At 38.9% G+C, this 12,875-nt stretch overlaps 1 protein-coding gene across 17 annotated transcripts in view; it reads left to right on the top strand.

The window, feature by feature from the left end:
- LOC127432513 (phosphatidylinositol-binding clathrin assembly protein-like) overlaps positions 1-12,460 on the top strand; it is a 52,595-nt gene extending 40,135 nt beyond the window's left edge. For 8 of the 17 annotated variants that reach the window (XM_051683695.1, XM_051683694.1, XM_051683701.1 and 5 more), the window contains 7 exons: positions 3,271-3,301; positions 3,398-3,497; positions 4,243-4,266; positions 6,074-6,133; positions 8,546-8,650; positions 9,301-9,404; positions 11,042-12,460. In XM_051683695.1, coding sequence (XP_051539655.1) covers positions 3,271-3,301; positions 3,398-3,497; positions 4,243-4,266; positions 6,074-6,133; positions 8,546-8,650; positions 9,301-9,393 — 413 coding nt within the window. In that variant the 3' untranslated portion in view covers positions 9,394-9,404; positions 11,042-12,460. The remainder of the gene's footprint in view (positions 1-3,270; positions 3,302-3,397; positions 3,498-4,242; positions 4,267-6,073; positions 6,134-8,545; positions 8,651-9,300; positions 9,405-11,041) is intronic. The other 9 variants (XM_051683698.1, XM_051683696.1, XM_051683704.1 and 6 more) reach the window with 4 other exon arrangements.
- The last annotated feature ends 415 nt before the right edge of the window (positions 12,461-12,875 follow it).

The raw sequence follows: 12,875 nt of genomic DNA, 5'->3' as shown, positions 1-12,875 counted from the left end.
ATTTGAATGATCTTGATATCGATTCTTAAATCCCAAGATCAATATTTTACACTATGCGCAACCTACTACAATGAGAGGAAGTTAAATTTGCAATCAGTTTCGCACTATGTGACTAAAATTTATATTTTTGGCAACTGGCTGGTAAATGTTTAGATTTCACTCACTAGTGATTGTGTAGTATAGTGGTGGTGTATTCAGCAGTGAGATCCTTTCACTACATGTTGAGAGTAAAGTTGTTTCATGTAATGTGTGTACAATGACACGGTTTTTGAATATTCAGACGTTTTGCTAGACATTTTAGTTGGAGGCGCGGCTTTGTTGTTCAGGAGACGCAGGCGAGGAAGACTAGCCGGTGCGCTGGTCAAACTCTGTCGGCGGGGCTTTCGAACAACACTGCCGAGCGTTGCGAATCTCCGCTCTCTTCCTAACAAAACGGACAAACTACATCTCCTCACCTGCACAAACAAGGACTTTTCAACCTCTGCTGCCTTGTGCTTCACAGAAACCTGGCTGAGTGAAGCCATTCCGGACAGCGCATTACATCTGCCGGGCTTCCAGCTGTTCAGAGCAGATCGCATCACGGAGTTAACAGGGAAAACGAGAGGTGGTGGAACATGCTTTTACATCAATGACAGTTGGTGTACAGATGTAACAACGTTAAAGAGGATGCGCTGCCCTAATTTGGATGCACTCTTTATTAACTGTAAGCCTTTCTACTCACCGCGGGAGTTTTCCTCGTTTATTCTGGTGAGTGTGTATATCGCACCAAATGCGTGTTTGAATGCGGCGCTGCAACGGCTGGCTGATCAAATCACAGACACGGAACAACAATACCCGGACTCAGTTATTATTATTCTTGGGGATTTTAACAAAGCAAATCTCACACGTGAACTGCCCAAATACAAACAGCGCACATCACATGCCCCACCAGAGACAGGAACATACAGGAACATATAATAAAGGATGCATATCGCTCTGTCCCTAGAGCAGCTTTGGGACTCTCGGATCACTGTCTGGTTCATCTTCTTCCAACCTACAGGCAGAAATTAAAATCAACCAAGCCAGTAGTAAGGACTGTAAAGAGATGGACCAATGAAGCAGAGCAGGAACTACAAGCCTGCTTCGATTGCACGGATTGGAGTGTTTTTGAGGCTGCAGCCACAGACCTGGACGAGCTCACAGATACTGTTACATCATATATCAGTTTCTGTGAGGATATGTGCATTCCTACTAGGACTTATTTAAAGTGGTTTACAGCAGAGCTCAGGCAGCTTCGTCAGGCCAAAGAGGATGCTTACAGGGGTGGGGATAAAGTCTTGTACAATCAGGCCAGGAACACACTGAACAAGGAAATCAGAGTGGCTAAAAGAAGATACTCTGAGAAGCTGAAAAACAAGTTTTCAGCTAACGACCCTGCATCAGTGTGGAGTGGCATGAAACAACTCACAAATTACAGGACTCCTACCCCCAACCCTGTGGTGGACCAACAACTGGCTGACGACCTGAATGTGTTCTACTGCAGATTTGAAAGGCCCAATCTCACACCCCACACCCACTCTGACCTTCACTTCACACAAACACCAACACCTCCTGCAACCTCCCTCCTCCCCCTTCCTGCTACTCAACTTGCACTTAAGATCTGTGAAGATGATGTGAGCCACATCTTTCAGAAACAAAAGACGAGGAAAGCTTCAGGCCCAGATGGTTTCTCACCAGCGTGAGGAAGGCTGGAAAAATCACTCTGGACCCCACTCACCTTGCCCACTACCTTTTTGAACTGTTGCCTTCTGGCCAACGATTCAGAGCCCTGAGCACCAGAACCGTCAGGCACAGGAACAGTTTTTTCCCTCAGGCTATCTAGCTCATGAACAGTTAAATTGCCCCATTGAGCAATAACTATGTGTAATACACAGTTTAGTCTTTTTTTTATATATATTTATCCAACACATCCAACCTCTTTTGCCATTTCATTCCTCTGGGGGAAAAAAAAAAAAACAAAAAAAAACATTTGCACTGTACACAACAGATTTGTATTTGCACTGTACATAACAGATAACAGATTTGTATTAGATTGCATTAGGTATGTGTGTGTGTGTGTATGTATGTGAGTATGTGAGTGTCTGTGTATGTACGTATGTGTATAACAATTGTTTATTATTATCTGTGTCTTGCTGCTGTTTTGTATTGTTTTTGTATTGTACACTGGATGCTCCTGTCACCAAGACAGATTCCTTGTATGTGAAAGCATACTTGGCAATAAAGCTGATTCTGATGATGAGAAACATGCAACCCTTTTGTCACTGAATGTCTCTTTTAATATATTTTCTGTTCTTTACAGTCAGTTGTTGATAAAAAATTAAAAATCAATAATAATAATTCTAATCACACATAACACAGATGAAATAAAGCCATTAGAGTCCTCTCTCATTAACATGAGCTAATTTACAGACGCTTTTTACAGAAATGTCTGTTTTCTTAAAGAGACAGCACTGGTTTTAAGCACATGTTCAAGAAATCAAAGTAAAAACCTGTTTAATAATGCAATTAAACAATAAACATATAACAAAAATTATATATGCAATACAATATGAAATTTATTGATTAAATACATAGATTTGTTCATTTTTAAAAAAGTTAAATCTGACCAAAATGAAGAAACATTTTAAAAATATAATTAGTAAATTTATATTTTAGAAATGTGCTTAGAAGGGCCCCTGTGTAATTAACAGCATTAGCTAGGAGATGATGTTTTTTCATATGCATGCAAAAGGGACATATGCATGCATATGACATATTAATATTTAATCAGAATCGAATCAGGAAATCTGTATCAATACCCAGCCCTACTCTCTTCCCTCAGTCTTGTGTTTCATGGATGGAAAAAGTCAAACTTGTTTTGAACGATGATGGTGTGTAAATAATGGCAGAAATGAAAATTTTTAGGTGAGCTGTTATGTATTAACAAGGTTCCTGCAGCAGTATCACTTTTTATTTATCTTATTTTTGGATGTTTTGAAAGTAAATTATTTTATTTTATTTTTTTTGATCATTTTCAAAAAGAAAAATTGAGAACCACTGTATTAAACTAAGATTTCTTGTTATGAAGATTTCCTGTTATCAGTTGTGTTTCTGCTCTCCTACATTCGCATGCTTGCAAATGAAAGTAAATGGAGCGCAAAGTGCAGTGTGATCACACCTTTATAAAGTACACTTAGCATTACGCAATGTCTGAAATAGTCCTCATCAGTTTGTGTGTTCTCTCTCTTACAGATCTCGGTATTGGAAATGGAACAATGAAAAAGTATGAACCTTTACAGCAGGACTCGTCTCAGTCATAATTCAAAATTTAATCCACACTCAAAGTAATGTTATGATTGTTTCTTCTATTCCTTCTCAGTGACATCCACTGGAGTCAGCCAGGAGAGAAGAAGTTGACTGGAGGAAACAACTGGCAACCAAAGATGGCTCCGAGCACAACATGGAACCCTGCCACCATGGTGAGGACAAAAATATATGCTTTCTTTGAGCCAAATGCTCAAAAAAGCTTTCTTCAGCCAATACATAGACAATAGCTGAAGATACTCCACTGATTCTGAAACAAGCTCTGTTTCAAACACTAGTGAGTTGCCTTGCCATCTACTGTCTACTTAAGAAGATGCCTTCTGAGGCAGCATCCTGATTGAAATGGAACCTCATAAGTGATTGAATTGAAATACTATATAGACTCCACTGTATAGGCTCTGTCACTCACATGCCACATGATCTGTGAAGCACACAAGAGATGCAACTAATGCTGCGTTCCATTCAAAGTCTGATGTGGGATATTCCTAATTGATATCTCCAGATTTCAACCAAATACCATTCCGTTTGCTAAGGCTCAGAATATGATGTATAAATAAACATTTTTTTTCTAGTTTTGCCTCATAAGTGGAGAACATATACAATGCTGCCTTAAATTTTTGCTTAAAGTCTTATAAGACAGCATAATTTTGCTGCCTACTGTTTGGAATAGCCTTCATATTGGGAATGCATCTATGATTCTAAAATTGTTGGTAGACAGCTCACAAGGTTTTGGAACAGTGCTGTAGTCCACACTTCACCGGATAGAACTGCTTTTTTTTAACTATCTTGTCTGTGTCAAATATGTGTGCTTACAGTGTGAGTTGTGTCTTACTGTGTTTTGAACACCTTTTAATTGTGTCTGTTGCACTGTGTAACCATTCTCGTCCGGGGGATAAACAGAATGGCATGCTTTTCCCACAATACGTAAGTCAGATGTCAAGTTGAATAATTCTCTGAAACGCATGAGAATATTAACCACACCGCCTGGTCACAGTGTATGACGTGTGTGTGTGTATGTGTGTGTGTATGCGTGTATAGAATCGCACTGAAGTTCATCAGCTGATCTAACTAGACATCACTTTGGCATGGTAGAAAGCTCTGACCCTCCTCTGCCCTTTCCTCTCATCAATTTCGTTTGTTTACCGCCATCAGCAAACAACTGAAGTCAGTTGGCGTGAAGAAATGGGAGTGTTTCCAATAGAGCATTTACGGGACAATGTGCAAAATCTTGATTTAATTTTTAGTACAAACCAATACATACAGCTTGAACTCCAACAGTTTGATTTGTATCTATAATGTACCTTAACATTCTGATGGAAACCCTTCCACTGGATAATGATTTTTTCTTTTGTACGATATGATGAGCTGGATTTATCAGTACATAAGCATGATGTTATTACATTGACTTGTTCAAAAGCAACTGCATAGCTCTTTGTATTTGCCAAACACCTGTTTTATTGAAGATACCTTTCTGTAGGTGTGTTTTTTTGGGGGGTTGTTATTACGCGTGATAGTCGAGAGACCTTCCATGGGAGAACTCCAACAAGCTAGCCTGCCGCTACAGTCCCTCATCAGTGCCATGTATCGTATCGTTTGGCTTTTAAGTTGAGACTTGACATGCTTATGTGGTAGTTCAATTCCATCTTCCAAAGACTGCAAACTACTAACAAATCACATTTGGGTTTGTTTTGTACAAAAATTATGGTTTAGAGCTCCTTTCTTCAGCACTTGATCATTGACACGGAATCGCTGTTGTGTATTTGTGGTGTGTGCATCAGTGTATTGTCCCCGGACACATTGCAAAGGTTCTGCCCTATTCCAACCAGTGTAGAACTCACACAGCGCTAAAGATAATGTCAGAATCTATTGTCAAATTGGTAAATGCATTAATTGCATAAAAAAACACACACACACACACACACACACAAAAAAAACATGTTAAACATATTAAGATTAATCGTGTGCATTAACGGGTTAATTTCAACAGCTTTAATATAAAGTAAATTATACACTTTGTAACTTCATTAGTTGGTGACCAGTACATCTGTTGAATGTGAAAGGAATATAGGGAGATATGAAATAGAAAGGATCGGTACTAGTCATCATAGTCTGTGTTCTCTTAAAACAACATGTTTATTTTACTATTTATTGGTAATTTGGTCAGCGTCCTCTCAGTCAGCTAAAATTAAGAAGCCATGCAGAGTACACCAGTGGAAATAAAAGTGAGTCTATGGCTATTAAAGTCCTTAAAATCTCACAGCTCCTTTACAAAGAGCTTCTCTCTTCCAGCAGCAGAGCCCTGCACCTGCAACTAATCACTCTGCCTTCAAAGAGAACACACGCACACACACACCCTCTGTTTCTCTCTCTCATGCTGTTTCTCTATCTCCTTGCCTATATTCCTGGTTGGAGTGTGTAAAGACATCTCTAATGTTTCCCAGATGTGAGCAGCTCTCCATGATGAGAGAAAGCAAAGAAGACGAAGTATTTTTTTGCTAAATAATTTAAAAGGCGCTCTGTTAGTCCACTTGCACAAAGTTGCCTTTGCTTACCGAGCTGTGCGTGTGTAAATGTGGAAACTGAGATGGCTTGTCTGAGGCAGTTGTAGTGTCATGGCTGCATGAGTGGAATTTTCTCAAGATGTTTAGAAGAATCATTCTTTCAATGTAACAGACTGATGTCGTGTTATACCTGTGCTATTTCTGTTCTAACACCAAACCTGTCTTCTTAGGCTCCCTCTGTAATGGCCTTTCCTGCCACAACACCCACAGGCATGATGGGATATGGAATGGTGAGTGGAAAATGGGGATTGGTACATTTGGTACATCCATCAGTAGCTCCCTTCCAAAACCTAGTGAGCAATACTGTCTGCATTCACAGCTGCCTTCTATGCTGCCCTACAGCAAAACACTGTAACTACACCTGTACTGAAACTGAGAAAAATGGGTTCAATGGCTTCATAATTCACACTTGGTTGTAGTGTTTTGTAGTTACTGCAATTTCTACACTCGGTTTCTTTTGAATCTGAGCATAGTTTAGAGAAACCTGTCTATCACAGGACAGAGCAGAGTCTAAAGCCACTGGAAGTGTAAAGGCCGAACAGTTCTCATCGCAAAACCGTTCTGTGCCGATCCGGGCCAGCTGGCGCGGTTAAGGTTTCTTTTTCCACTGTTGTAAGTCACAGATCTGTCTTTTGGTGAAGCCGTGAAAGGTAAACATTGGAGCGAGTGCGGCGCGCTATGGATGATGATGATAGCATATTCCAGTTTTTAGGACTGCTTTTTTCCCCGGTTTTACTGTGCTAACAAACAGCAAAGACATGGACCATGTCGCAGAAAGGAAAGTAAAGCGGAAAAAGGCACGATGTTTACCATAATTTGCTGAGGGCTTGTGGTTTAACACAGGACACGAACATGTAGAAAGGTAAAATTTCCCAGACTAGCTAAAAAGGATATTTATTGACAAAATATTATGTAAGTATTAAATGAAAATAGTATATGAAAATATATTGATGTATTTTGAGTTTAAATGAGCTAGTAATCTACTCCCCTGACAAAAAAGGTGTGTAGAAAAATGAATGTAGTCTACAATACTAGTTAAACCATCATCATAAAAACATGAAGATTCATTAAACGAGTCACCAGGTACTAAAGCCATTCTACCAGCATGGTTGAGTATGATTAGCTAACCGTGCAGAGAATTCTGAGCCGAGAACGGTTTATCATCGTGCCGCACCGAGTCGTGCTCAAGTGGAAATGTTTCTGTAACCGTTCCGTACCGTATTCAGAATGGTTCAACCCAATGGAGGAAAAGTGGCTCAAGAGACCCATTTTGCCTTTTGGACAGCAATATGGTAGCAGCATATCTGGAATGGAACCTCAGAAGTGACTGATCCCGACCAGCCTGACACAAATTTTTGTATTTTTTTGTATTTTTTTTTTTTTTTTAAACAAAATTATTTTTAACCAATGAATTTAGGGCACAATGAACTTTTTATCATATTTGCAATTCCATGTAGTGACGATAATGGCACAGAGATTACATGCTTCAGCTTTTAACTATCAAAAGTATCTGATTTTGTCACTTAATTTTTCTCACTAAAAGCAAAATAATGTGGAAAAATTACTTGACGTAGGACACTTGAAAATTGTGTCTCGACTAGTTAGGTGGAGGTGCAATTACTTTGCCTATCCTTCGGCTGTTTATTTTCAAATTAAGCCTGTCAATTTAATGTGATAATTCAGTGCAAGGAATAAATTTGCAAATATTTCAAACAAACTTCTTTCACGTTGTCATTATGGTGTATTGTTTGTAGAATTTTGAGGAAAATAATGAATTTAATCCATTTTGGAATAAGGCTGTAACATAACAAAATGTGGAAAAAGTGAAGCGCTGTGAATACTTTCCGGATGCACTGTATAAAAAAAAATGTGTTGGTGTTAAAAATAATTATGCACTTAATCATGCCCCCTGACCATACGTACACTCCATAATGAGGAATTTTCCTAGCAACAGAGCTATTCTTAATGTATTTGTGAGTCATAGTCAGCAGGGGGCAGTCAGCCCAGCTCCAGCTGTACAGGCAACAAAACAACACCTGTTTAAAACTGGACAGAGCACAACAGAATTGGTCTGGAGACTCATTTTTTTGAAGGTTCAAACTACATCACAGTATCCTAAAACCGCTGTGTGTATGACTAGAGACATGGAAAACCAATGAAACATGCAACCACAGTGAGACGCTCCAAAGGATTCTGTCTCGAGCAAGAACGCATCCTTTCAAAACAGCCCAGTCTTCTTCAATTGCATAGTGTATTATTGTGGACAGGAGGCAAGTTATATGCTTATGTTCAACGATATAGAAATAAAACAAACAATATATTGACCTCTAATGCCACTTTTTGTATTGTCTAACCAATGCTTTACACGTTTGCCACAATAATGTAATGTCTTTGAATTGTCAGAATTATGTTTACAATCATTTTTATTATGTATTGATTTATGTTAATTTGAGGGCCCATTTCGGCAAATACTGATATGCAGTTAACTTGATTAATCAGCATATGTAATTAATTTGATTATACATTATAATCGATTGACAGCCCTAGTTTAAACACAATCTATGATATTCCTTTATGATATATAAGTTTTGTTTCTCTTTTATTCAAGTATATATTTGAACCTGTATTATTTTTTGTACTAGCCGCCTCAAATGGGCTCCATGACGATGATGACCCAGCCCACCATGATGTACTCGCAGCCTGTGATGCGGCCGGCCAACCCATTCGGCCCGGTCTCAGGGGCACAGGTATGAGCTTACAAAGACCTCTCTACTATCAATTGACCCTTGAGCACAACCAAAATACCTTGTCCAATCAGATTTGTCCATTTTAGACCACTAGCACAGTCGTATCTATAGATTTCAGTTGAATGCCTTTTCATGCTATCCAGCCCCATGATCCTTCTTGATGTGGCGTCATCAGTCAAGCTCTGACTGATGACGCTCTATTCCGAATGCTCTAGAAGCAGCTCTAGAACATCAAAGCCTCTATTCAGAATACACTAGTTCACCTTAATGTGCCATTGCAGTGCTGTTCTGAATATGAAAGCTAGCATGGTGGCATTCACACATCTCTGGGGAAGGATATGTATGCCACACCTGCACCAGATTCTCAGCTTGAAATACATGTCGTGCCCCTCGCCAGCCCTTCATTTCTGTAGTAACACTAGCACAGGAAATCGGTACCATCCCACAGCCCTGCAAAGCGAGAGCACTGGGTCTCAGTGGGGTTTTGTAGCTTGCAAAGATCCCCTCTCTCTCTCTCTCTCTCTCTCTCTCTCTCTCTCTCTCTCTCTCTCTCTCTCTTTAAACCTCTCTTCCATTCTCTAGCCTGTCTGGCTATTTTCCTCTTGTTTGTCCCTGGACCCCTTCATTCTCTCTCGTTCTCTCCGAACTAGCTCTCTACAGCCTCTAGTCCTTCCAGTTCAAGTCCTCTCAGAGCTCCGGGACAAGACCCTTTTGCACAGCCCTCTCTGAAGGATTTCCTTTAGAGCGACTTTAGGTACAGCATGTCTGCTGTGTGTGTGTGTGGGTGTGATAGGCAGCTGCTTCTTGCTTATTCAGTGTTTGAGTGTGTTTCTACTTTCAAAACTGTGACCTCTTTTTTACCTTTACCTGATTTCTCCATGTGCAAGCTGTAATACTAATCTTTTCTATAAACATCACTATGGCTGCATTTACACTGTAAGGCCTAATGCACAGATCCGATATCTTGACATGTCTTTTTTTTTCCCCCACTGTGTCTTTGCACGCACTTTTGGCCAGCATTTACCCAAAGTGTTGGCTTTTATTTCAGAGGGACTTCAAGTTTGTTGAAAGATAAAATGTATTATTATTATTTTTTAGAGACATTGAAATTTAGTTTCTATACTCTGAATTTCTTTTTCTAAAGTAATTTAAATGACATTAGTCAACCTGAACTAACAATAAACAATACTTTTACAGCATTGATTAATCTTAGTTGATGTTGATTTCAAGATATGCTTAAGCATTCTCAAAATCAAATGTTATATTTGTTAACATTAATGTACTATGAACTAACATGAATTAACAATGAACAATTGTAACTAACATCAACAAAGATTAATAAATGCTGTAAAAATATATTGTTCATTTGTTTGTTCGTGATAGCTGCATTAACTAATGTTAACAAATGGAACCTGATTGTAAAGTGTTACCAAAATATGTGTAAAGTTTGCAGAAATTTAGTTTTTCTGTCCATGTTGGTTAAATACATCGTGTAACACTTTCTACAAAAAAACTACATTATTTGGCTTTAAAAATGTCCAGTGGACTGGGAGAAAGAGGCAGACATCCAGGGATCTTAAAAAAGGGCCATTGTGATGGAAAAGAGGTCAAAATAAAAGTCTAGTGTGACATCCTTCTGTTCATCAGTAAATAGTTAAAATAATCAGAAAAAGAAAAAAAAAAAACATGAACAAGAGGAGAATTGGAAACAAGTGTTTAGATTACGGTCAGAGAGAACCACATTTAAACAGTGGCCCAAACTGAAGGTCAAAAATCTGATTTCATCTGATCTGTCCCAGATGTCTTTTAAAAAATTTGGAATTGGTTGACAGTGTAAATGCAGCCTGCTATGATGATTTGTAACAGTTTAGCATCTGTAGATATAAATCTATCCCCTAAAACTTAGCTGTATTATTATGTTATAAGGGGCGTAGCTCCAAACCTGTGGTTTTTTTATCCTGTTTTTGAAGGTAATTTAAAGGTCTTGCATGAATGTTTCCATTTAGAAAGCTTTTTTTTTTTCCTGGGCTTTCAGTTTTAAATTATTTTCATAGCCATTTATCCTGTCTTGAGTTGCTGCTTCATGAACTCTCATCATCTCATCAGTCATGTTGGCTGCTTTATTGAATACATTTACATATTCAGTTCATCTTGTGGCACTTTTGAAATCAGGATGTTCAGTCATCCAACAAACAACCAAACTTAATGTCCTGAACAACTTTTTAAAAACCATCAAAACCACTGATGTCATGTGTACGTTCATCATGATCTCGAGGATAACGTGGTCTGTAGTTACCAGCATCAGACACAGCAGGTTGATGCCGAAGCCAGCCAGCAACATCCTAAAATGACACTAGACGACATCAGTAATATGCATTTCTCTGCTTTCAGATGCAGTTCATGTAGGCAAAGGAGGGTCAACGCTTCCCAACGATGAATTACACACCAAATCTCAAACCTTTAATCTCTCTCCAGTTGGCTGTTGCACTCTTTGAGTGTTTGGCCCCAGTACAAACCTGTACAGGAATCAGAGGGCAGGGTGGGAGGGGCATTGCAGAATATGAATGGGTGGGGTTGGGGGGGCTGAAATGTCAGATGGAAGACACAACGCTCAATTTGTAATTTGTGTAACACAGAAACGGTGTGTTGTTATTGTACTGATCGGCATCTGTAATCAAACACAAGGGTGTTGAGAGAGCTTGAGAGAATCCAGTTATTATCCAGGGTTATCACAAATCAGCTTCACTTTATTTACCAGAAACAAGAGATTTGGGTGGGTATGGGTGGAGTTTTTTTCTGTATTTGATGATCTATCAAGCATTACCTAATTTAACCACCACCAATTAGAAGTTATAACATCAGTTTCTACTATGATTTCTACTTTAATTTTAATTTTTGTTATGACGTTTGCAGTAGACATTCCTTGTGTATTGTCTGTATTTATTTATGATTTACTCACTGAGGACATGAGAGAAGAAATGAATGATTTTGTTTTTCTTTTTGTCGAGGAATATGCATTCATATGGTTATGACTGGTTGTATAATTCGGATTTTGAGAGTGACTGAAATATGAAAAATATATAATATAAAACGGGGGTGGGGGGGGCGGGGAATGGACACTTATAAACTGACTGATACAGCACTAAGTATTCTCTAAAGCAGTTGTATGTCTAAGGCAATTTCTTAGTAGCTCAGATGCGCTCACCACCATGCATTCGTAAAGGACATACTGTAGGATAAAAAAAATATACAAATCATTACGCCACATAGTCAGTTCTGTGCCCCGGGGTTTCAAGTTGGGACGGGGTGGAAGCATTTATTGGATTAGCAAAGCACTACTTTTGTGATTCTGCGGCATTTCATTGGGGAAGATCTGTATTGCTTTATGCTTGGCATGTCATTATTTTACATGGACAGTTATACGGCTGCCTTTTCAACCTGAATGTGCAGAGTCGCCTTCATTTTCGGCCCATCTTTCCCCATGCCGAAGAAGGAGAGTGGTTTTGTATGTTTGAGCGTGTGCATGTGTGTGTGAATGTGAGGATTGCAGGTTGCTGTCATTGGGATGGGGACGGATGTGTTTCTGAACATAAGCTGTAGGTCCAGTAGTGTAAAGATAGGGGGCGCTGTTGATCAGTGCTCAGTGTACATACAACAGCAAATGAAGGATGGTTCGAATATGAGGGCGATTCTATCCATTGACTTAGCATATGTACTGCAATCATCCTTGCAGATTCTATTTTTGTTTATATGACAAACAAATAATGCAGAATTTGGGTGATTTTCAAATAAAGCGCAGCTTACACAGAATTTAGTGTGCAGTCTCTTATTTTTCGGTTTAAGTAATGATAAAAGAACCCTTGCACACTTGAATGTTATACACAGGCAGAAACGAGAAAAGGTCCAACACACTTTTGTAACTGGTAAAGAATACACTGTATTTATGCTGCCTTCATGTGCTGCTGAAATTACTTCTGCTACTTCCCACTTCTGAAGTGGTATTTACAAGTACGATGTGTTCACGTGCTTTGTGGTCGAAAAGAACAGGAATCGTGGACGACGGCAGGTTCATTCTTATATATTTCTTGAGGAACTTTTATTTTGACTCCATAATACATATAACTCAGCTTGCTGACGATAATGGAATTTTGGTCAAATGCAAGCAATTTTCACTGTGTAAAAATGTACAACATGCATAGAATGGTTGCTGATATACATAAATATG

The sequence above is a fragment of the Myxocyprinus asiaticus genome, chromosome 42, assembly GCF_019703515.2.
Source record: "Myxocyprinus asiaticus isolate MX2 ecotype Aquarium Trade chromosome 42, UBuf_Myxa_2, whole genome shotgun sequence".
NCBI classification, from domain to species: Eukaryota; Metazoa; Chordata; class Actinopteri; order Cypriniformes; family Catostomidae; genus Myxocyprinus; species Myxocyprinus asiaticus.
Note: the sequence above shows the minus strand (reverse complement) of the source record. Positions and strands in the feature narration are given on the sequence as shown.